General features: G+C 41.7%; 1 protein-coding gene across 16 annotated transcripts in view; it reads right to left on the bottom strand.

The window, feature by feature from the left end:
• Positions 1-3,664: 3,664 nt before the first annotated feature.
• LOC116727066 (shisa family member 6) overlaps positions 3,665-25,809 on the bottom strand; it is a 95,330-nt gene continuing 73,185 nt past the window's right edge. For 2 of the 16 annotated variants that reach the window (XM_032574161.1, XM_032574158.1), the window contains exons 5-9: positions 15,349-15,411; positions 12,728-12,748; positions 8,180-8,332; positions 5,953-6,056; positions 3,665-5,755 (exon numbers count right to left, since the gene is read on the bottom strand). In XM_032574161.1, coding sequence (XP_032430052.1) covers positions 4,874-5,755; positions 5,953-6,056; positions 8,180-8,332; positions 12,728-12,748; positions 15,349-15,411 — 1,223 coding nt within the window. In that variant the 3' untranslated portion in view covers positions 3,665-4,873. The remainder of the gene's footprint in view (positions 5,756-5,952; positions 6,057-8,179; positions 8,333-12,727; positions 12,749-15,348; positions 15,412-25,809) is intronic. The other 14 variants (XM_032574160.1, XM_032574162.1, XM_032574164.1 and 11 more) reach the window with 10 other exon arrangements.

Genomic DNA, 25,809 nt, shown 5'->3' with positions numbered 1-25,809 from the left:
GAACTTATTGCACTGTTTGTTAACTAGAATCGATTTGAATGTATGTATGATTGAACTGAAATTACTTTTTTTGTGTGAAGAGTCTCAAGACGACATTTGTTGTGAATTGGCGCTATCAAAATGAACTGAGTTGAATTAAATCAGTTCACAAACCAGAGTCACCAGATGCTGAGGCACTTAAACTTTCTGCAGAGTTAGTAGCAGGAACCTATTCTTGCTGCCTGAACCTTTGTAGTTGCTGAGACAGTGGCACTTCCCTCAATTGTGTTGTTTGAAGTGTTAAATTTTGTGCAGAGTTGATTCCAACTTGAGGCTGTTTATAGCGAGTTGCGTTTTCCCTCTTACTTCAAGATCTATTTTAATTGTCCAGCAGAGCCTGACATTTTGGAAAATTTCATTCGCTGAACTATCTGGGAATTACTATTGGATGGCTCCTCCCACATTTCTGCACACTAGTGCACAAAGCAAGGCTCATCGAGGCGAGGATGGTGAAATTTGCTGTGGAAGAACTTGACTGGCCAGCAGAGAGTCCAGATCTTGATCCAACTGGAATGAATTAGAGTGGAGGCCTTTTTGTCCAACATCAGTGTTTGACCTCACAAATGGTCAAAAATTACTACCAACTTACTCCTGAACTTTGCAGAATCGCAGGTAGAGTTCGGCTTTTAGAACATAAAATATAATAAAAAATCAAATCCTGTGGATGGCTGGGAGAGAGCAATTAAAAAGACAAGAAGAGATTTTGCAGATGAAGACATCAGGAGTGAAATGATGAAAATCCACTCTGTGTAAACAGTCCTTTATGAAACCTTTGTCATTTGTTCTTCAAATTGTACAATCAGCGGTATCCACAGGGGAGAGCATCTGACCTTTGGATCTTTGGTGTTCTAGTGTTTAATTTGCATTTCTGATGTCTTGCATTTCACCCATGTTGCTGAGCTTTTTTAATAAGCTGTCTTTGAATTTTTAAAGGTTTTGTTGGCTCTAGTGGCCTTTATTTGAAAGCGGTTTGACAGGAAAGAGGGTAATGAGGGAGGAGGAAGACATGTGGCAAATGTGGCTAGGCTGGGAATCGAACCTGCAACTACCGCCATGAGGACTAAGGCTTCATACGTGGGTCGTGCTTTGCCGCTGCGCCACCACAGCACCTCCCTGAATTTTTATGTTTGACTAAATAGTACAGACTTTGCTTGTTTTGTAACAACCAGCTGATTTTATCTACTCATCTTTAGTTTGACCAGTTTGACCAAATGGCAAGAATAATTTTGGAAAAAGCCCAATAATACGGTTTTGTGCTTGAAGTCTTGACCAATCCACATGAACTGAACCATAGGCGATGTAAATGAAAATATTGTTTATCAAGACAGGTCACCTGCTGCCACTGCTTAGTTACATTGTTCTGGTGACCACTAGTCTGTCCAGTGTAAGTGCCAAGAGCCGATTTACTCTGCATTTTGTAATCATTATTGTACCTGAACTCTTTTAAAAAATATATATATTAGATGTTCTTTTGGCAGTTCCTAAGAGAGAATAAGGATATCAAGAGAAAAATGGCAAGAATTTATTTCCTGTTTCAATTTAAAGTATCAGCTCAGGCTCCTAATCCAGCCTTGCAAACTTGATTCCTTGAGGAAACCTATTGTAATCGTAGTTTGTGTGTGAGTTTTGTTGTCAGCCTTTTTGCATTGTGAGTTTTCAGAAATTGTTCTTGATGGTCTACCAATCTCTTCAGGGTTTAACCTGCCTCCTGCCTAATGGCTGCTGGAAATAGACACCAGCAAACCTGCACGAAGAAGCAAATATAGACAATAGATGGATGGACTGTATGTCTAAATTATGGTTTTCAAGCTATACTAATGTTTTAGCCTTTTACATTTTGGCTTAATCTTTACTTGGTACAAAATGACTTAATGAACTTTGTGGTTTTGTACAATTTAGGTTAGATTTCAACAATTTTTACTTTCAAAACATGACAGGTGGGCTGTAATGACAAAGAACAGACAGCTGCCAGATTTGCTAAAATACCCATATGGGATTCTTCCTCTTCTTTTAATTAAGGAGAAGTTAGATAGAAATTAACTGTCAATAGCACCTACTCACAATGGTACTTTGTGTGTCAGTCATCATAAATTTATCTTTGCTAAGCAGCTCTACTAACACAATTTTCAAGGGACCTTCATTTTCCCTAATGGTGCGTTCACCCCAAGCGCATTCTGAATGTCGGCCATGTCTGGTTTACATTCAAAGTTTATGTGGAGGCGCATCAGGGGCTGTTGCGGCGCGTTTTGAGCATCTAGCATGGAGTAATTTGAACCGTTTTGAGCGTTTTGAGCGTCCAATGGAAAATGGCGGCTAGAGCTGGCGCGTCTGACGCTCCCTCGATGCGCCTCCACGTAGACTTTGAATGTAAACCAGACGCACGAAACGTGAGGCGTAAAGCAAAATGTCAAGCGTCTGCATTCAAAGTGCACACGTGTCGAACTTGAAGCGTTGGACGCGGTTTGTGACGCACGTAACGTGAACGCACCATAACATGGAATTTCCAGATTCTAAAAACATGTCTGTAAAAGGCAGTTTAGCTGATTTTTGTACAAAAAAACCCCCAAACAACATTCCAAGCTATTAAAATCTTATAGTTAAAAAATTTTCAATTTGTATCAATTCAGATGAGTTGGACCTGGGAGCCAATTCTAATGACTAGTTTCAGAGAAGTGAAGACCCAGGTGGACTCTGCTCTCATCAAACAAGCTTCAGTGTTTTTGTCAGACAATTGACAAAAAAGTTAATTGGTGCAAAAAGTCCCAAAATATTGCATGTACTGAGAAAATGTGTTGGACTTCAACTAGAGAACATTTGCATATTCTCAATGCATGTTTACAATGAGACGACCTTTAAGTAGTGCATTGCTTCCGACCTCTATTTTCCAAGTAAATTTCAATTGGTTTCTGTACAATTAGCCATCAAATGCAAACGTTACCTACGTTCAAAGTCTTTTAATTTCGTACAAGTCCACACTGGCCTTGACCCCTCTCCAACTAGCCTTGAGTTAATAACGATTTATGTAAAATGAAAATAGTATGAAGGTTATCTACTACAGGAACGTTTTAAATTTTAATAGCACCTCACCTTAACTCCTTGTAGACTACAGATGTCGTTTTACTTCTACCCACTTTTCTCTGAGAGTGGATAATTTTTCACATTTGCTAACCAAATAACTAATTTTAGTTTTATTAAATACCATTATTATTCAGTTGAACAATCTGAACTTAGCATCTAGTTGAGGCTGTATTTTGTTTATACAACTGTAAATAAATTCAGATAAGTAGTTTTAAATGAAGAAATATCCCTTTTAACAGATTTCTATTAATTTAGACTTTATTATTGATTTTTTTATATATATCTAGGCAGTCAGTGTGAATCTGATGCAAGTACATTATTTGTCTAATGGCTTGTTCCAGTGAATTAATATGTTTATAATGATAAAATTGAAGGTAGATTTTGAAAGACCCCCCTTCCTCAGATTAAACTTCACCACAAAGGCTACCTATATTTAATTTTCACAACTCGCCTGCAGAGCTCATGAAATGTAATCAGCGTGGTCTAGGCGAGTAGGAACACGTCTAACAAAGAAAAACAAACCACACAAAGACCTCACCGAGCCATGTTGCATGTTTAGAAAAATATGGATGATTTATTTGACCCTACTTTTGACAAGCCTTGAACTCCATACCCGAGAAATTTCAGTCTTCCAATGTCAGTGCACTGCAATCTACATCCAAACATGAATGTGGTACATTTGTTGTTTGCAGCACATTCATTCACTTCTCGTCCAAGCACGTCTGCAAAGAAACACAATAATTATCTTTTCAGATACTTGGTTAAGTGGGTTTCTATCTTGAACTCACAAAACAGTGATGAGTTATAGTTGTTTAGAATCTATTTAAAACAGACAGTCTAATACAAAGTTCATCCAGTACAGACTTGTCCATAATACTGCTTCTAGGATAGCTTATTTACAATTATCTACTGGAAGCAAAAAATGAAAAGAAAAAAACAAACAAAAAAACAAGATTGCCATTGTTTTAAGAACAAAACAAACTAGCCGTCACTATTCAAAGTCAAAGATAAACCAAAACTGAATATTTTCTATTGATTGTGCTTTGTAACCCACAAAACCACTTGATATTCAGAAATGGAACATCTGTCAGAGGCACCAAATACGAGTGTAGATAACATCCATTTCAGTTTCTCTCTTGAGATTCTCTAAAGCTATGAGTTAGATGGGGCGTAAAAATATTCTTTTTATTCCTTTATTTTATTTATTTATTTATATATTTATAAAGATATTACAGGCTCCCTCTTGTTCATCGCCTGTGATGGTGCTACTTTGCACATCAGAAAGTCACAGAGGAATCACTTTTTGTCTATAACCATGCAAAGCCCTTAAGATTTGCCAGAAAAGGTCACAGATTGTTGGGACAAAGGGGACTGATAAAGGCTTAAACAGACACAATCAGTGTTTTCCACTAAAACATACACAGATGCAGGCCGTTAAGACTGTGGACAAATAGGATTATCCAAAAACTGGAAGTTATATTAGGCAGGTTAACTTGACAATGCCCAACCTCACCCCTTCCACAACCCAATCTGGCTTTAAATCTTGCTGGGCATGTTTATGCGGTGTACAGTGTAGTTCTTTGTTCCGGTCTCACAGTAAGCTAGCGGATGATCTTGGTCCTGGAATCTTCAGTTAAGGAAAATGTAGTCACTACGTCCTACTCTACAAGGTGGCAAGTGTAACCATGTTCTGCAATCGACCCCACTGCCTGGTACAGCAGTGATTCTTCTAGCACAGTTTAGGTTTGGGTTGCTGTTACACAGTCACCTCAGTCTTGCTGCCGGTGCGGTAGTGCTGTGGCTGTTGTTGCTGCTGCTGCTGCTGGTGGTGCTGTGGGATATAGTGGAGCTGCTCCACAGTGTGAGTTCGTCTGGAGGCAAACACTTGCCTTTTATTTGCTGTCTGGTTCATGGCTAACGTGTTGGAATGCACGGCCACCCCCGTCCCCGGTGCCCCGCTGCCGCCACCACCACCGGTGCCACTACCACCATTGTTCGAGGCACTGGGATGGGAGTGCATTTTGGTCATCTTGTAGCGATCCATGAGCGGAGTGGTCGGTGTGAACACGTCAGTGTGTGAAATGGCGCGGGAAATTGACTTGTCACTGCCATAGAAGCCGCCAGAAATGCTGCTGACCATGCCACGCTTCAAGGACATCATCAGCTTGTCCGGTGACAGAAGAGGATCTTGGGACAGGAGGCGGTCTTGAGAGTACAAGCGGTCCTGTGAATAGAGGCGCTCTTGAGAGTAATGGCGGTCTTTCGAATACAAGTGCTCCTGGGACAAGAGTCGGTCCTTGGAGTACATGCGATCCTTGGAGTACAGGCGATCTTGCGAGGTGTGACGGTCCTGTGGCAGAAGACGCTCCTGGGAACGAAGACGTTCAGCAGACAGGAGCTGTTCATCTGAGAGGATTCGGCCTCCGTAGGGAGACATGCCCTCAGAAGACATGTTGTAGTCCTGGTGGGGACCACTTTGTGGGACCAGAACGCGGTCTTGGGACATGGCCCTCTGGACACGGCGAGGCCTCTGCCTTTGCTGTGACTGTTGCTGTGAAGACTGCGACTGAGGAGGGGCCTGGGAGATACTGGAAGGTGGGGGCTGGCTTTGGAGTTGCTGCTGCTGCTGTTCCCGATGCTGGAGAGAAAAAAACAGAGATAGGGTAAATTTACTCACAATCTGAGGCAGTTTAGTTGGAATCTATTGGATGATCATATATAGCTTTGAAGACATTGAAGTCTGGAGGCTTACAGCCGGCACTTATACTTCATGCTTCAGAGAACATGACCTCATTTTAAAGACTGCTCACTCAAATCTAACCCTTGTGCACCCACCTGTTCTTGAGTCATTTTGAGAACATGCAAAGGAAGAGTGCCTCTTGCTGCCAGGTCAGGCAGGTGGCGCTTACGGGTGTAGTAGTCATCAACTTCTTTATCTGCTACAGAGGAAATGATAATTAGGAAAAGAAAAGGAGACGAGCGATGAAGAGAGAGACCCAGGATGTGAAGGAACAAGAAAACACACAGGAAGATGTTTAAACGGGGAGGGAAAAATTGGATCAAGAGGAAGTGTAGAACATTGCACACATAGCAGAGAGCGATGTTGACAGACCCATCTGTGTTTCACCTTTCCAAGCACATGAAGGGGAATAGAAAGTAGAGGAATTGCATATTACATGCTAGGCACACAACATCCACATATCCTTGCTTCATCGGGAATGCTACGGTCAGCCCTGGCTGTGTAGGGGGGAAACTTTTCAAAGGTCATGTGAAAATTCATAAACAGGAATGCTCATTTCGCAGACATGGAGGGAAACATACAGGCACTTTATACACTCATGCTGGAATGCTACTGGTTCCCAGGCAAAAACAGGTCATCCTTGAGAGCTGCAAGAGGTTTCATATTACGGAGTGGGTGTCAGCAGACAAGAAAACATGCTTTTAGAGGCAGATCAAAGTGACAAGAAGACTTTCGCAGATGATCAGTTGTAGGGAAGAACATGGAATCAAGGTCATGCCACACAACACAATCACATGCATAAAGACTCATCACTGAATTACAAACATGGTGGCACACATATACAAACGTTGGGCCAGACGTCTTGTCAAAGATACACGGAATCGGCGTCCGTGAATGTCGGTGAGTAACTGGTCCGCCGCTGTACTAAATTAGGAATGAACGCAAGCGGAAATAATGTATGCAGAGCTCCTAAATGACTTTTGTGTGTGATGCTATCTTCTTCAGTAATGAGTGCAAAAGTGTTCATGCCACCTGTCCATATTTGATTCAGCCAAAATCCCCTTTGGCAAGCCACGGGCGCTCGCTGCAAATCGATTCATTATGAGAGATAATAAAAACAAGATGTTCCTATCTCAAGCATAATAGTCAGCGCGATCTGGGCATGGCATTGCAAGCTCATCAACCATATTATCACGGAGTGAATTAATAACTTGAGATGTATACTGTCCTACATGGCAACAGTCTAAATGTTTTTTTTCTTCAGTTTGATAGCAATTTGCATTAATAAGCAGAAGCATTATTCTCTTTTATTATCTCAACAATGAAACCGCTGCGCTATCTTCCCTCTCGCACAATCCTGCATGATCCGTCAGCATGCCCACAGTAGTTAGGCGACAAAAAGAAACAGCACAGCCTTTTGGCTATTTGCTGCAACAAATAATTTGCTATGGAAGCAGAAAGAAAGTTAGCAAAACTGAAGGACACAGCCTGGGGATATTTGTACTGCTTTGTACACCAGCTCTGTGGTCGGCTTCTGTTGTGACAATTGAATTCATTTGTTTTTGATTTAATGCCCATCAAAAGCTGTTATCTTAATTTTTCCCAAGCATTGTTCACATGAAGGGATAACAACTAGCCCTGCGTGCTGCAGAGCCATTTCACACTTTGGCCAGAAACGGTTGCTGGCAGCTGCCGCCGTGGAGTGAACCCTGACTGGAGGAGTCGTAGATCGTCATCCTTCACTTTGAGCGCATGCCAGCAGTGAAGTTGGGCAATCTTGATGAGATTACGCAGGCCTCAAGGAATATTTGCGTTTCCCTTAAACAACATCAGGAGAGGAGACCTCTTTACGCAGCAGAAATCCAGCGTAGTGCCACTAAATCAATACGAAACCAAGCCGCGTCGGGCCGGGCGCAACACTCCACTTAATGCTGTGCTTCTCTGCTCTGAGAGAATAGGTGGCTGCAGTTGTTAAGAGGAGAGGAGAAAAAGCAACGAATATCAATGACTCATAGTGTCTGTGAGATGACTCCACTGATTTTCTGATGGATCAGAGCTGAGAAATGAATACCTCAATTAGATTTGAACCTCTCTTGATTCCCCTTTATATTTGCTCAAATTGGAGTATTGTGAATGAGTTCTTTTGCTAGATAACCTCAAAACAGCAGGAAAATCTAATTCTTCTCGCTTCCAGTGAGGAGTCATGGAAGCACACATGATGCGTTTTTGTTTTCTTTCTGTTTTTTGGGGGTGGGAGGGTTATCATGCAGGCACCAGGACCGGGATCCTTCTCTTGCATTAGTGCAGTGAACTTGGACCTACTGAGTTTCTTCAGGGACGAGAACCGGCTTAGGTCGGCCTTGACGGCCGCCTCGTAGGAGGGCGGCAGGTGTGACAGGCTCTGGAAGGAGCGCGAGAAAGACAGGTCGTATGGCTCCGTCTGCGAGGTCAGGATGCCGCTTATCCGATTGTTCTCTGGAGACACATACGTACATATACAGACACAAAAGAAGAAATAATGGGCTTCCCAACCCAAACTCCTTCAAAAGACACCGAGCACAGATGAGACCCCAGGCGATCAGCACAGACGGCCACCTGCTGAAGTGGAGGGAAACAAGAGTAGGCTGATGGAGGAGCTGAAGTCTTAGCTGTACAAATATTTCCTGAGGGTTCTAAAGGTGCTCTGAGAACATCGTCTCATGGAGAAATAATTTATGGTTGAATCAGTTCCTTTTGGTGCAGGTAAGCTAAGTTAACAAAAGACACATCTTCACATTTTCTCACATTAAAACCAAAAATTTCAATGTATTTCATTAGGATGTTGTGGGATTGACCAACACAAAGTAGTGTCTTTCACATTAGGAGAATTCTGTCTTTTTATTTCTTTACAAATAAAATCGTCTTCAGACTCCTTTGATACGCCTATATAAAGTCAGGTGTAAACAGATTTGTTTCATAAATGGAGTTCGCCTATATGTAAATCATCTGTTCTGTGAAGGCAATTTGTCTGTAAAATGTTGCTATTGGTCTAAAGATCTAAAGACTTTTGAAATGCCAGGTGCATGAACAGTGCAATATATTTAAACCTGCCTTGTCCTCTCTAGCCAGAATAGTAAATTTGCTTACTGCATTCAAGTGTTAAAATGGTCTAGTCAAAGGCTCAGTGGTAAAGCAGGCACAGCATATGCAAAGGCTACAGTCCTCACGCAGTTGTCCCTGGTTCAATTCCCGACCGTAGGCCATTAGCTGCATGTCTTCCCCGTCTCTTTTTTTGTTGCTGTGGGACAAATCCCACTAGTGCTACAAAAACCTTTAAAGCAATAGTCAGTGTTCAGACATGAATCCAATCAAGAATCTGTTTCATTAATTTAGAACGTCTGTTCACAGAAACTCCCTGTCAATCAGACTGAGCTGGAGCATTTACTCATGGGCATCAGTTTTAGTCTGTAGATGTGCAAAGCTAGCCAAGAGATACCCCAACAGAAACGTCTGTCAATCATCAACTGAGGGAATCTGAACATGCATGTACTCCACACTGAAGATTTGTATTTGTAGAGAGTTATGAAAATCATTGCTATGCCCCCTTCCACTTTTATTCTCCACTTTGTGTTGGTCCATCTCATAAAATGTCAAGGCAAGATACACTGGAGCCAATGGTTCATAATGTTAAGATTTTGGAGTGTTATTGATAGATTTGGAAGCCAGCATCTAAATTAAATGTGTGAAGAAATGAGGAATAAAGCATTTTTACAGTTGGCTGTACTTAATAAATCTTCAAAACCTCCAAACACTCTCCTGGCTGTTGGCTTTGCAAGAGCTCCAATCGTTGTGTTCTTTCACAAATCTTGCCTTTGAAGTTCTATTTCTGTCAAAAAAAATCTATATAAAAACGTCAACATCCAAGTACCTGCTTCTCAGAAACAGTTGCGCATCTAAAACTCCAGCTTTCTGTCGGTGGCAGTGGAGCAGTGGGGTGGGTGGGGGGCACTATAGGTGGAAACATCACATAACTGAGCGAGCGTTTGCTGTGGGACTGACTCGACAGGTGAGGCGGTGGTTTGACGTGAGGAAACGGTGCTCTGAGAAGGAAACGAGTGGAAGAAAACAAGACAATACACGGAACGAGCGCTGTGTGCTGGAGAGTGACCCTGCTCATGACAGCATTGTGATGTGATCTGGGACCGGGCGGGGGAGCAATGTCCGGACTGACTGTTGTTGAAGCGACGTGATATGGTTTCAGGAAGACACTCGGGGTGGGTTGCTGCCGAGAGGCATGTCTTAAGGACCTAAATCTTCTGTTATTCTCACTCTACTTTTTTTTTTTCTTTTTCTTTTTATCTCGCATTCGCACGCATGCATGCGCGCAAGCATCCGGAGTCTGTCCCATTTACCTCCGTGTTCCTCACTCTGTCAATCTTATCTATCCCGCCATGCTGCCACCCACTTTTCTCCGATTCTTAATTCTTTCTTGTCCATCCAGTATTCCCTTCTCCCTCATTTTCTCTCTGGCTGCTTCTCTATCTCACTTCCCCCGTGAGCCTCGAGTCTGTCACAGTGCAGAGCAGCAGCATGGGTGCGGCTCTAAAGCAGCCTCCATTGAACAGATAAAAAATAAAAAATGGGGCTTTAGTAAATTTCTGCAAGATGGAGAGCATGAGGCTAAAATGCAGCAAAAATGTAGATGAGACCATCTGAAAGGGACAAAAAAAAAAGGTTGGCTAATATAAGAAGGAGAGAAAACTGGACGGGAAGCTGGACAAAGTAGGGCAGAGGGGCGTCGAACAACTGCTGGGGGTCCCGGGAGCTGCAGGGAATGGGGACTGAAGGATGTGAATGATTTGTAAGTGGAGTGTTCGGCAATCCTGCATCAACAAGGAAGAACCGACTCAGAATGTGGCATGCTGTTAGCGTTCAATAGAGCAAACACGTTTTTACCCCTTCATCAAGACGGACACTACAACCACACAGACCTGGCTCAAATAGTCCCCGACTTCTGGGAATGATCAATTTCACACAAAGCTTTACACCATAGAACTTGAGATTATATGTTACTGCCAACAAATTCAATGGGAATGTAGAAAAAAAAAATTTTGAGTGTGAATACTGTGGAGAGAAACCTGTATGATGGCTGAACGTGAGACTGGTCACCTGGAAGTGGTTACCTGAGATTCTGGAGTCTCTAAGCAGAGAAAACTGGATCAGGGCAAAAAGAAAATAACAAATTATTATATTGTTTATGTTGCTTAAACTGTTTGAGTAAGAGCGATGAGCTAGATGATATAAAAATGTGGCTTGTGCATTAAAGTTGCAACGAATTTTAATTCGATTAGTGTTTCATCACTCCATTCAGTTAGTCACTGTGATGACTAGTCACCAGAACATTAACAATCAATTGTCCATAAACATTTATTGAATTATTTATTTCTGATTCAGTAAATGATTTAGAATATTGTTTTCCCTTCTGCTTTGCTTTGTGAACTGGTTGTTTGAACGCAGATTGTAGCAACTGTTGTTTTTAGCTTTTAAAGCTAATTTGGCTAATTTGTCATAAACCTTGGTTGCTGACACATTGACACCACCATTACTAACCATTACCAGTAATGGTGATGGTCATGGCAACTATCACTAATCATTTTACTAGTTAGTGACCGTTAAGTTTTCTTTGCTCCTTTTTACTATTTTTTCTGTCATTTATTTGCATTCCTTGAATGTTGCTAGCCTAGCTATGAAGAGTTTCTTGAAAATTGGAAGTTGAGGTATTTTTGTTAATACATTTTCATCTTTAGGAGAAAAGTTGTTTGCTTTTATTTATTCTGTTTAAATTTATGGCTTTCTGTTTGAGAGCCGTGACGCAAAAATTCACCCCTTTAGCTATCGCTGTATAAAACCACACCTCACCAGACGGGGCATTGATAAAACAATAATTGACTGTTTGGCTAATAATGGTTAATACAGAGGTGTCCTGAGTCGATGTGATCTAAATTACCAGCTTTATTAACATTTTCCCTTGGCACTTATTAATAGATATTAACAGGACTCTGTGGAGACTCAGGGACAGGAGACTGTTCAACAAGCCCGCAAAGAGGCCGTACAGAGAATTCAGGCCATTCTGGACCAGCTGGAGAAGAAAGCTTTCTGATCGAAACCTTATTTATCTGCCTGTTATTTGCTTATTATTATTTTCTTTGCTCAGATGTTCGAGAACATCGGTTTCACACATGGCTACTGCAGTGTTTAACTTGCATTGGGTTTTAGGTTAGGAGTAAACCATCTAATTAATCGTCATTATTATCTTTTGACTTTTTAAAAAATTCTTTAGGAGAAGTTTGTGGATTGGAATAAATATTTATTTCCACTCTGGGTCTCTTACTTTAAAGCAAAACAGTCATGATGCAGAAACTAACAATAGTCAATATCGTCACAGCGGTTCCTGCTGTTTTTGGCCGAGTTTTAAATTTTTTCTTAGCGTAAATATGGAACTGTAGTATTTTGACCTTTTGTGGCTTTGTCCACAAAAATGACAAACTTGGTCGCAGAATTTGTTGGCAGTAAGAAAGATTTAAGTCGCAACTTAAAACCTCGGTTTGGGTTGCGCATTTGCAATCGCGTGAAATCTAATAGTAGTTTGAACCCAGTATTTGAAACCACAAGGCAAACCCTGAAAGTTTCCCGTCGGAGCCGGATCAAACGGGCTTTCAAATCTACTTAAATCAGGTCTGAAAAAAAAAACAAAAAAAAAACACACACCAGCCGATGTGGAAGAAAGGAGGACAGAAACGTGAGGGTGGGTTTGTGGAGGATGTACAGTATGCGTGATCAAATGGCGTGAAGAAACACTTATATCAAATCAAATATGTATGTATGACTTACCACGTCTCAATGATCGGTGAGCTACCAAACCCAAGTAAAAACAACAACAACAACAAAAAAAACAACAGTAGTGTTTTCAGAAACATGTCAATGGCAAGAGGGGGCAGAAAACACACCGCACACAAACCTTCTCCACATTCAGCATGACCAGTGCAGAAAATCCTCCCACAAACAATTATTCTGATGAATTCAGCCTTCGCCTCCGGAGGCTCCGGTTCCGGAGTCTGTGCCTGATTTGCCATTTTGTGCGTGTGATGTAGAGCGGCGTGCTCCGGTTGTGTCAGTAGTGGGCCGCAGAGAGGCTCGGAACATTGGGTTTTATCTGGGAAACACACTGCATGCTGAAATGCGAAAGGACTTTAGCCAGACTGTGATCAAAGTGGCTGTGTTAGATATGTTGTTGAAATGGATTTTTCATGTTTCCCACAGATCTCCAGGCATTTGTTCCCAGTGTGTGGCTTGCTTATCTGGGTAAGTGTGTCTACACCATATGGTCAATTATGTCCACAAAAGGAAAGAGCTGCTCTGACTGCAAGACATCGGACGCGTTTCCTGCATACTTGAAATATTTTTTCCTGTTTTCTACTTTTAATGAAATGTATAAGAAGAAAATGAAACAAACCCAATCTAAATGGCGGGGTTTGTGTTCAGATCGGTGGCTCTTTGCTGTTCGTTCTGGGATTTTGTGCTACGCCTTTGAACGTGGGAGTCTGCAACCCCGGACCAGCCTCGGCAACCCTCACAAGAACAATTTAGACTTGACAGCTGAATGACATCAGTAATAACAAAAAAGGATTTGTAGTGTTGCTTCTCTTGGGCGCTATCGAGTTTTGGTGATAACTTTTGTTACTTGGGATCCCAGCAAAAAATTCTGAGTTTATAAAAAAAAACATTACAAAAATAAAATAAATTAATAACGAAATTACACATAAGCTATAAAATGCTTAGATACTTTATTTTCTTAACATGGCAACTCTAAATAAATAAGTGTTGGCTTATATGTATCTCAACTCCTGATGTCCTTTAGGATGGACATTCAACTTTGAAAAAAATCCTGCAGTTTGACAATATTTCCAAAATAACTTCAAATACTATCACTGGAAATATTGGAAATGTTTATACTGAGAGCAATTTTATTAGCCTCCCATGAACTTAAATTTATATTTTTGAAACAAAATAGACACTCGCCACTCCCCTTCTCTAGTTTCAGAGCATTGCTTGTCTTGTCTAACGCGTGATGCTCACCCATACCCAAGTTCAGATTTAGAACTTCATTGCCATAGGTCAATAATAAACTGGTCAGTGAATCATTGAAATGACTAAAGTCCTATTTTTGTATTTGCTTAAACCCAGAAATCCATCATGTCCATTCCAGTGGACGTGAGGTCTGATGGGGTTTTAAGGCGAGTTTTTATCTGACAAAACAATATATAGGCACACAATTGTTATCTTGAAAGTTCTAGTCATGTATTTCTGTGACTCTCTAGAGCAGGGGTGGGCAATCCTGGTCCTCGAGGGCCCGTGTCCTGCAACTCTTAGATGTCTCCCTGGTCCAACACACTTGAATCCAACAGCTGAATCACCTCCTAGTGCAGTCAAGTTCTCCAGAGTCCTGCTAATGATCTCATTATTTGACTCAGGTGTGTTGAAGTAGAGATGCATCTAAAAGTTGCAGGAAACCGGCCCTCGAGGTCTGGAGTTTATAAAACTCCAGACCTCGCTTTAGACCAGCGTTTCCCAACCCTGGTCCTCAAGGCACACTGTCCTACATGTTTTAGACGTTTCCCTGCTTTAATGTTTCTGATTCAACTGATTGCAGTTCAACAAACGCCTGTTAATCAGTCATCAATTGAAATCAGCTGGACTGAAGCAAGGAAATACCTAAAACATGCAGGACAGTGAGGAGCAGGGTTGGGAAACACAGCTCTATAGTCTAGAGGGCCACATAAAACCTTATGATAGGCTGAATTTGCCCCCCGGGATCTTGAGTTTGACAAATGTGATCTATAGGCTAAATCTGTGTGAAATATGACTAATAATTGTCCTGACAGCTGATTCTCCCACCTGAGCTGTAGGTTTCCGCTGCTCCTCCAGAGTTACTTTCTTAGCTTTCTGGTGGTTTCTCTGGCCATGATTTTTTTTTCCTGGTTTTCCCAGTAAAGTTTAATTTTTATAACGTTTCCTAGTGGTAGGTGTCTTAAAGCTTGGCTAATTCCTTCATAACCTAAGCCTTGCTTTCTGCCTGACCTGTCTGCTGCGTTCCTTGGTCTTTATAATCCTGTTTGCAATATTCTCCAGCAAATTTCTGAAGCCTTTACTGCACAGCTGCATTCATACTGCGATTTAATGACCCACAGGTGGGCTCTACTGCTCATTATGAACCAGTTTTCCCATATGTCTGCTTCATAAAACCCCAATAAAATATGTCGCAGCTTGCCACTGTAATGTGACAAAAAGCTGGAAAAGCCCCAAGAGATATGAATACTTTTGCAAGGCACTGCACACGGAGCGAAACTGAAAGAGAGGAGCGCGTCATCGGGTTTCCCCGCCCGTCTTTTTCCAAGAGCCGCCTCTCGAACACAGAGCTGAGCCAAGAAGTCACTTCAGTCACTTTTTCTTACCATTCTTAGGTGTGCGTGTGGGGCTACCTAGAGCCACATGGTTATAGCTGTGCTGATGGGTACCTGCAATGACAAAAAGCAGTGAAAGATCTGTTGAATGTCCAAGAGGAGCTCCAGGTGTCAGAGTGCAAACACAGTGGTGTGAAGGAGAGGCATTTAAAGGGATAGTCCACTGCTTTCAATGGCGTCTATGGTTTTTTGAGGGCGAAAAACCATAGACTCTGTATTCGACTTGTGATCAGAAGGTTGTAGGTTCGAATACAACTGCCTCCTGCCACATGTCGATGTGCCCCTGGGCAAGGCACCTAACCCCAAATTGCCTACTGATCTGCGTATCAGTGTATAATTGTGTGGTCAAAATGATTGGAAAAGCACTATCTAAGTTCAGTTACCATTTGAGTTGGATGCAAAATTATGATTTATTTTTTTTAAGTAGGTGAAATATCCCTTTATTTTTACTTTTTTTCCCCTAAATTAGAACAGTGGACATGAAGACAGGAGGAGAGTGAGAATTGAAGCCTGCTTAGACTTCAGCTCTACCCAAAAAAACTGTTTACATCAAATAGCATCCAGAGAAGAAGAGCCAACAGCAAATACATTAGAGAAGCAAAAAAAAAAAAATAAAACAAATAAAAACATAAAGCAGGGTCAGTATGCAATATTTATTACATCCTGTACTGGAACACACAGGCAAATTGTATTATTTAAGAGTAAGTCATACACAGCGACCACTTGAATCGATGCGGTCCTATTAAAAACGATAATATATATGCAGAGCAGCCGGCACAAGAAGCTGCTGGAAGATTAATGAAGCAGGAATACTTGCTGACCAGTCCGTGTTCTATATGTTACGGCTACTACCGAGGAACACACAGGCATTTACTGCAACTTCACATTGCATAAGCAACATCCATTTTGAGGTAACCCGGTTCAAATCCATCTCAGGCCAAAATAAATAAATACATCTTCCAGAAAAATAAAAAATTAAAATGGCAGCCCCATTTCTAAACTACCTTTCTTCCCCGGGGCTTTAGAAGAAGTGGGGGCGGAGAAACGCGTTCCTTCAGTTCCGACGGCTTGTGGCCAGATCCAGTCCACAGAAACACATTTGCTTAGTTATTGCGAGTGCTGTGTTGATGTTACAGCTCTGGTTTAACTTGCTCCCACCTCGGTTTTTAATGCCACATTTCTCATTTAGTGGGGATTTCATGAGCTGCTTTAGACTGATTCAAATTGTCTAGATTATATAGCCTTGTGTAAAATGCGGCAACAACTTGGTTTGGATAGATTTTTCCTTGAATAAAATGATTTCATCAGTTGAAAATTCAAATAGCAAACATTTCTTAATTAATAGAGAGAGCCACCTTTATTTAAAGTATAAAAACATTGGGTGTTATTTCTCCTGATAACTAGGCTACTAACCGGCCAGTAAGACTCCACTGTTCAGCCAAGCCTGAGAAAATTTTGTCTCGACTTTGACCAAGTCACTAAACTCCTGATCTAAAACTTTTTCTTACCCAAGAATCATTTTTAAATCATCTCCGATACCAAATCCTGAACCATAGATAATTATATGTGTTTTTAAATCCTCTCATTTAGATAATTGGAATGCTCCTTTTTACTTGTGTTAACAGCAGAAAAGCCTTTGATCGTCTCCAGATAGTGCAACTCAGCTCAAGGCGCTTCTGCAAAGTGCAATTGTCTAACACGGTTCAGCCGTGAACTCATCTAAAATTCAAACCGTTTTACTTTTTATTCCAACAAGTAGAGATAATAATAGGTAGCGGCCGTGGTACGTTCAAAAAAAAAGAAGCCCGAAATAGAAACGTCGGCTGCGCGCATGTAACACCGCAGTGACATTCAAAAGCTTCAGCAACAAAAACCAGTGAAATAATGCGGCAGATAAAGGAGAAACATAAAACATAGAAGCACTGCGTGGAGCCCAGCAGCCCTCCAAAGTGACATCTTTTCGAATTTTTATGACAGACGGCTATTTTCAACACAGGCTGTCACTATCACACCATCAGGCTTCGTGCGGTAACCTTGTGAGCCGCATTGTTCTGTTATGTATTGTGATGGAAATACGCGGCAAGCTTGGACTCACAGAATCACACTTACGAAGTCAGAAGGAATGATTGAGGAAATTTCATTTAACACGACAGCTTCCTCCGCCCCGGAGGCAGCAGGCTCACGCACACAAGCACACAGACCTTTAACACACCCAGGAATGGTTTACCATCCTGGAGCTGCTACAGAATCCCTTTCGCAAAACTACACATAAAACAGTTTGCGCATTTTCTCCCAGAATAAACCAATCTTACTTGTTTGTAGGTGCATCAATGCTCCTGAGTGTTGACAATGCTGATCTGAGAGGTTTCTGACGTAGCTGGGTAGTCCTGCTGCCACAACTTTTTCTTTCTACACGCTTTTAATAGCACACTAAAAGAAAAGAAGTCAAACCAAATCACCAGCACATATCTAACAAGTTAACACGTGGCTCTGATTCAAGCTCTGATTTCAGTTTGGGCTTGACATGAATGTTGGCGTCTGTATCTAGCCACTGGAGTCCACCGGATCATTTTCCTGAACAATGCATCTACGATAAAACTGACTAGCAAACTCTCACTTTCACAACATAACAGTAAAAGAAGCCTTAAGTTGTACTTTCTGGGGTTATTGTTATCCCCCTATGTTTCCACTACATTTATCAGGGTAAAAACAGATGACCAGGGTAATAAAAGCAAACATTTCCCCCTAAATATCTTAGATAACATTTGGTTAAAACTTTAGGTCATAATACCAACCATTGGTGTCGTCCTTATATTCTCCAAAGCACTTTACAATACAATCAGTCACCCATTCATGCACACATTCACACACAGATAGTGGAAAACTACGTTGTATCCAAGGACACACTAACTGTTTCAATTAACTTTTTTTTCATGCGTATTTGGAAGCATTTCAAAAGTAAAAAGCATAATTCATCAATTTTGCAAAAAAAAAAAAGCTTCTATGCCCGCTTGAGGTAAGTTTTGGCTTTTCTAAGAAAAAAAAAATTAAAATGTGTTAAAATATAGATGGAAACACATTTCTCAAGTTATGGCAAAATTAACACCCCCATCCTCTCGTGGTTTCTGTGCCTTACCAGAGGCACAAACCATTAACTTGGAGGAGCAGTGTCTCTACATTTTTCTGTGACGTATGGGTCACGCTAGTTTGCAACTTCTACCTCTTGCATATTACAGCAGTATTACACAGCTACACATAGCTTATGGAATTATGCTGGTTTGGCTGAGTCCCCCCAAACCAGGAGACAGAAATGTGACAAATTCCACTGAACGCTGGATCTCATCGTCCAAACATCCCTTCTGTGTCCTTACCATACAACTGCTCAAGTATTTTATCACCGCTTCAGTAGGACAGGTTGTTCTAAACTCAAATTACAGTGGATATGTAAAAAAGAAGTCATTTTCTACATCAACTTCATCCGTCTAATGAGAAGCTAAAATATACGTGGAAGATGGAGGACGCCTCAGACAGATCGCCAGTCTATTAGTGGGCAACAGAAAGACACACACACCCACACATCCCAAAAAACTATCCACAACCAAGATCTTTGATACGGCTCAGGGAATACAATTTCCTGCTAACGTTTCCGCCAGATGATGCTAAAGAAATCTCCTGACTACTTTAGATTTGAAGGCGTTCGGCGATAACGAGCGGCAACATTTATTTTTGCGTGTGTGTGTGTGTGCGTGCGTTACCTTCCGCCTCAATCGGGAGAGTGGTTTTAATTTCAAGCCACAGAATCAAGAGTTTCAGCCAATCATCCACCCTCCCACTGGGTAAGGAGTGTTTTGCAGATGACAGGAGACGTGATGCAGTGTCGCGGCGCTCGGCTGGGCACTGCACTGTGGAGGTGCTTTAGTTGAAAGATGGGACCTTTACTGAGCCCCTTGTACTGGGAAAGATGATGAATGACAGCCATTCTCAGCTGTGTGTGTGTGTGTGTGTGTACACACGTATATGTGGCTTTTGCATGTCACGTGTAAGGAGGAGGCGGCAATAGACGGAGGCTCCGACATAGTAATGCCGTCGCGACACGTTCTTGTGCTGTCTGCTGCTGTGCCTGTTTAAAAATGCATTAGAGCCAACTGGTGAAACATCAATTTACATCTGTCACAGAAGTGAAGGAGGAGAGCGAGGCTCACATCACAGCTCTCGATATTTGCTCAGGCTATGAAGATAGATGGCATGTGTCTTGTCTGTGTTCCTCCTTTCTCTTTACTCATATCTCTGCTTAACAGCGACTCTCACTACAAATATTGCTCAAACGGCGGTAAATCCACACACATCCGAGGCCCTCTCTGCCGAACATATTAAACGGTACTCATCGTGATAAAAAAATGTCTGCCCGTTTACTGTCGGAACTGGAGGAATCCAAGCTGCGGTCGGAGATTTTGAAGCGATAGTCGCTGCTTTTGGATGGGCAGTGTTGGTGTTTTCAAAACGTGTCGGGGAAGCAGCTTTTTTATATTTCCTGGAGTTACAAAATTAGTTTGATTATTTGAGTCTGACAGAGAGGCGAAAACAAAACGATACTTTCTGACCGCATTTAAGTGTCGAGCTTTTTAGCTGCATTGTCCATTAGTGTGTCCATTAGTTTAGTCAAATAATCCACCTCTCACCGGTGAGAGTTGGAGAATCAGTCGAATCCAACACAGACTTTGGGTAACTTGCGAACTGACTCGTCTACCTGTCTCTCTGCAGAGATGCTTTTCCCCTCTGGGTATCGCAACAACTTGGATGATTTCCAGAAAATGTCACTTTAGCCACAATAATAATAATAATAATCATGATGGACATTTAATTCCACATTCAATCTGTGAATCCAAGCGCTGTCCTGTCTTAAACAGGAAAAACATTCACATGTCAGATACTTAGCAAGGCCGCAGACTCCTTATGTTCTGAGGTTCCAATAGAACCTGCATGAAGAGTTTGCTTTGACGAATCCTACAATCCCGCAAAACCATTTGACGTGGACGGCTCGCAGCCAAGGTGTGTGTGGTTTGTTTTAATGTTGACGTTTTAAAAAGAAAAAGTAAAAGTAGTGGAGTGGCGCAGTACTGTTTTCCTATTTGGGCTTCAGATTGTTGGAATACATCAGATAATAATACCATCAGAACTAAGAAACATTACATCACTGAACTCTTTCAGGAAAACACTTAAGCAATGGTTTCTAGACAATCAAAGCTGTACTCATGTCTTGAATCATTTTAAAATGATCTGATATGTTTTCACCTTTTCTTATGGATGTGACTTGTTTTTACAGTAAATTACAGTAGCTATACACTGAAATCTGTCATAAACCATAAGTCATGTACGTTGTTAATCTCTTCCATCAACCTGCTAGAGGAGTACTGATGAAAATTTGCTTCTTTGGCTAAATCTGGCATATTTCTGTGATGTATAGTCATGGTTCCCTTTATGAAATTATTAAAATCCACAAAAAACAATCCAACATCCATTAAACTTACTAAATTAGCTCTAATAAGATGTTGTGCTAAACTCCTGGGCTGAATCCCACTCTGGGATCTTTTTACATAGACTTTGAGTGTTTCCCCATCCATACGTGGGTTCTCCCCAGGTACTCTGGCCTCCTTTCACAGTCAATAAACACCAGTGTTGGCTTAAATTATCTCTTTTAAATTGCCCTTAGGTGTGTGGGTGTGTGTGTGTGTGTGAATGTTTGTCTGTCCTGTGTGTCTCAGTGATGGACTGGCAACCAGTTCAGGGCGCATCCTGCCTCTCGCCCAGTGACTGCTGGAAACAGGGACCAGCCCCCCAGGCACAACTGGGTAGAGACAATCGGTGGAGGAAGTTGGAGTTGACTTGATGATGGATTCATGTAAGAAAAAAGATTAGAATCACTCTTTTCTTTAAAAATTTTGAAGAAAGTGGAGAAATGCTTTAATGTCTCTAGGTAAGGGGAGGCCAGGAATAAAAAAAAAAACAAGAGGGAAATGAAAGAATAAGTAACTTGTGCTTAAATGCTTTTGCAATGGCAGCCCTAATGACCAGCCTCTGATTAATTTAAGCAGCGGCCTAGCACTAGAAGAAGAAAAAAAATTAATAGAGCTAATCAGCACCAAACAGGAGCAGGCTGAGCCGTAATGAGGACATGACAGTTAAATTCTTAGTGAGACAGAAATGAATACCTGCTCTGAGTTTTGACACATTATGGATATTGTGCTAATGAGAATTCAGGCAACCATAAATATTAAAAACAATTTTAAAATCTACACAAACGACTCGAAAGACACACAACGGGGGGGAATATAGCGCCCAGCGAGATGCGGCTGGCGCTTCCATCACAGACGACCATTTGTATGTTTCAGACTGAATTGGACTAAACGAATCACTTCTACTGTGTAGAAACGGCAAATTTCTCATCACAGTAACCTGTGAACTGAATGTAGCAGAAGAAAAGAAAACCTCGAGCTCCTGAGAAAGGAGTTGTTTATTATTTATGTTATTTTCATCCCAACTCCTCGACCTGTTTTGTTTCACGTGTTTGCAGACGCAGCGGAGTATCGGCTTCACTCCACAGCGATCCGGCTGACCCCTCCAAAAGTGCTGGTAAGAGTGTGAAATGAAACGCTAGATAAAGTTTTAACATGCCGGCGTGGCAGTGCTCTGTTCCACCGAGCCGCTACAGATGCACAAACATGACCTTCATGGTAAAAACATCAACAGCAAGAACCCGTCCTGTGAATCCTGACTGCAAAAACCAACGCCTGAGGTATAGAGAGAGGGCTCTGTGGACCGATGGAGCAGAAATTTATTATTTTAAACTGGGGCTGTTTTTTTATTGATTAAATCTGAATTATTTAATGTGAATTAAAGGTGAATGCACTTTTTTACTTTAACATGGTTTATTCTTAACCTTGAGGGTAAATCGTGGATTTTGTGTAAAATTTCTGATCTCTGGATGGTGCAAAGTTTCGGACTGTAATGCCAACTTCGACCAACTCTGCTTTCTCTTAAAGAGCTGGAACCTAAGAAGACATAAACCAGCATTGAAAATATGATTGCTCTAAGCGATTGTTAATGATTGATACAAGAATCAGAGTTGACATTTTCATAACATCTTAAAACAAGACATGTTGATGGAGGAACCATTCTGGCTTCAGCATTGTTACAACAGTTGACTGGATGTATTTAATAGACAATGCAAATTTTTATCAAACGCTAACACATCTTGGATGCTGCCAACATCTTCAAAGCCAATATTTTCGACAACAGACAGATGTTTAAAGTTTAACTGGATAAAAAAAAATGTATATACTATATTGTTCTCTTCTCACCGCCTGTGATCTTCTGACAGGGTTTCACTTTCTTCTACAGTCAGAATGAACCACAGAGATGCTTTGAGACGTAGAAAATACGGTTTGTCTCTAAAGAGCTTCTTAAAACTTTTTACTGTATTTAAAAAAAATAAAATAAAATTAACAATAGATATCAAACTCTGAGTCTTTTTCACTGAGTAAATGTAATAAATTTGGTCCCCAATCAAACAGAATCTCCAGGATTACCAAGTCTGAAAACACCCTAAGAATGAAAGTGGAGTTTTTTTTTAACTGATCTGACAGACTGGATCAAACAGTAAGAAAAGAAAAAAAGCATGTAGTGATTAAAAGTGACTTTCAGATTCAGTTTTTAGGCCCTAAGGAATTTCTGTACAAGTCATTACTAATATCCTGGAGAATTGGAGGGGAAAGAAGCCTGTTTCACAAATGTACCTGGCAAACAAGCAAACAAAACTGCATTTCAGAAAGTTCGGCAATACAGACGTAATGTTCAGTTCCTCTGTAGCCATGAGTTTAATGTTCACAGGAATGAAGTTGGGACTTTTAATACAACTTCCTGCACTACTTCTCCGCCAGTCTGCAGTAAGGCCCCCCAACGCCCATTTGTACGCACAGCTAAAAAAAAAAAACCCCAAATGTGAACCAACACTAGGCAATTTTCTCAAATTCTGATCTCACTCTGGCGATTTCCACTCAAAGCCCCGGTCCGAGGGGCCCTGAGGAGACGGACGTGAGCTTCACAAACCAGCCGAGCAGAATCAGAGAAGGGCCGAGGCTCATTAAGACCCCGGGTGGCTTCGTTCAGTGATCCCATCATAATCTGGAGACCAATTAAATTCATTCAAGAAACTTCAGCACAGTTAGCCTCCCACCAAAACTCTCCTTCCGCTTATCAGCTCCTGACACCCCGCGGCCTCGTCACCTTCCTGGCCTCCCGAAGCTTATGTCAGAAAATAACCTCCACACACGGCGTTGCTCTGAGGCAACCCCAGGAACCTATTAGTGATTAAAGTTTCCTCCCGCCTACCTCGATGTTGGTCGGCTCTTGCATTTACCTCCCTAGCTTGTCGTGCTAAAGCGCGTTCGAAGCCAGCGGTGCCGTTGCTTAACACGATGACAAAATCCTTTGTGACTGACATGCCCCCTTCAGATTACCGGAGTTAAATCTCTAAATGGCCGTTTGCGCTGCCAGCACGCGGTGTGTGTTTTGTGAGACTTAACGGTTAAATCGGCCTCAAACGCATCTACGATCAGTGAGCTGCGGAGACCGGTCGCACACGCACTCCTCTAGACACAGTCGCCTGCAACTCCACAAGAGGATTAATCACATTAAATTTCCCTCTGGTTACACAGTAAGGGTTCTCTGGAGAATACCTCCTTGGCGAGTTTGCATAATAACATCCAGATGGCGGGCAAGTGAGTCAGTAATATGACATTTGGTGTGGCATTTTGTTTCACATCACACTTCCAAGCATCGCATCCATATAAAGCACTCTGGGGAGGCATGCCAAGGGAGAGTGAGCCAACTGGAAAGCACCTTGAAACCCCCTGCCAAGGTTAGAGAAGCAATCGCGGAGCTAATTGTAGTTACACGCTCGTACCCGTATTCCTGTGACTGCCATTGATTTCTGCATTCTTTGATGTCCAGGCGGGAATCCCGTCTATTTTTCATGAGAAGAAATGTTGCAGTGCCTAGCAAGAAGTGTCCTCGCCCCTTGATCCAAATGGCCAGAACAATTAATTGCAGCTTGCAGTGAAAGAAATGTACAACTTTAAACTTTATAGAAATAAAAATGCGAAAAAGTCGACATGATTTTGTGTTCAACGTGTCAGAAAACTAACTCTATCACAGTGAAGCTGCAAAACACGGTGGTGGCTGCATTATGCTGTGTGATATTATTTGCAGCAAGAATAGGACAGCTGGTCAGAATTAAAGGTAAAATGGATTCTGTTTATTAGTGTGCATTCAGTTGGAAAACCTTTTAGAGATTGCAAAGAAAGGTGCAGGATGATGACACAGTTTCATCTGGAGATACTTTACTTTAAAGCAGAATGCCCTAGTCAAAGTCCTAAATCCAATTGAGAATCAGACTTCTGTATAAATGCTTTCAACCACGTCTGACAGAGTTTCAACTATTTCCAAGCAGAGTTACAGACTGTAGATGTGGGAAGCTGGAAGAGACATGTAGTCACTAAAGGGAAAATGATCAAAGGGAATGAAAACTTTTACAAGACTCTGTGTGCTTATAAAAGAGAGGGGGAGGAGAGAAAGGTGGTGCGCTGCCAGGACTTTGACTGCTACGGCACAGCAACTCATTTACCCGTGCAGACAAACGTGGTCATCAGGGTGTTTGACTTGGCGCCCATGCGTTGCCAAAAGTCAACTTCATTATGTCAAGTAAAAGCAATTTGCAGGAAAACAAACTCGCAAAATGCCAGAATCCTCGACTCTTCCACTTCCCACAGGAGAAAAAGTAAGAAGCCGGGAGCTGGGTGGAGCGCGACAACAGGAAACTATTCCACCGGGTACCGGTGTGTGATAAGTGTTGACGGGGGTGGGAGAGCAGATAGCATTGTGACGAGACAGTGAAATGATGTTGGTCTGAGTCGTTTATTTATTTTTTAAGTTTAAACAAATATCTGTGGAGAATAATCTCATCCGGAACCAAAAGAAGTCCATACAATGATTTAAAAGGTCATCCTTTCCTCCCAGGAGGGTGTTTACAGTCATACAGGAGTATTCTAGCCTCGGGTACATCATTAAAGGTCAACTTTATATCACATGGACATTGGTGAATTAACTCCACTGTACTGCAGCGCACAATGGAAACCAAGACGTTAAAACTGGACGAACAACATTCTCTTTAAAGTTACCCTTGATACAAAGACCACACTCTGATGTCCCTGCAATGAAAGCTCACTTGATGGACAACGTATCAGTATTACAGAGGATAAACTGGCCGACTGGTGTTTGTACAGGGCTCTGAATATGAGACTCCTCACACTTTCTCCAAGAACTTTCTAAACAGCTGCCATGAGGCCAATGGTGGCGCAACATCAAAAGCGCAATCAAGAGACTGTCACACAGCTT

Source organism: Xiphophorus hellerii, chromosome 10, assembly GCF_003331165.1.
Source record: "Xiphophorus hellerii strain 12219 chromosome 10, Xiphophorus_hellerii-4.1, whole genome shotgun sequence".
In the NCBI taxonomy this organism is placed as follows: domain Eukaryota; kingdom Metazoa; phylum Chordata; class Actinopteri; order Cyprinodontiformes; family Poeciliidae; genus Xiphophorus; species Xiphophorus hellerii.
The sequence above is the reverse complement of the archived record's forward strand: the minus strand, read 5'-3'. Positions and strand labels throughout refer to the sequence as shown.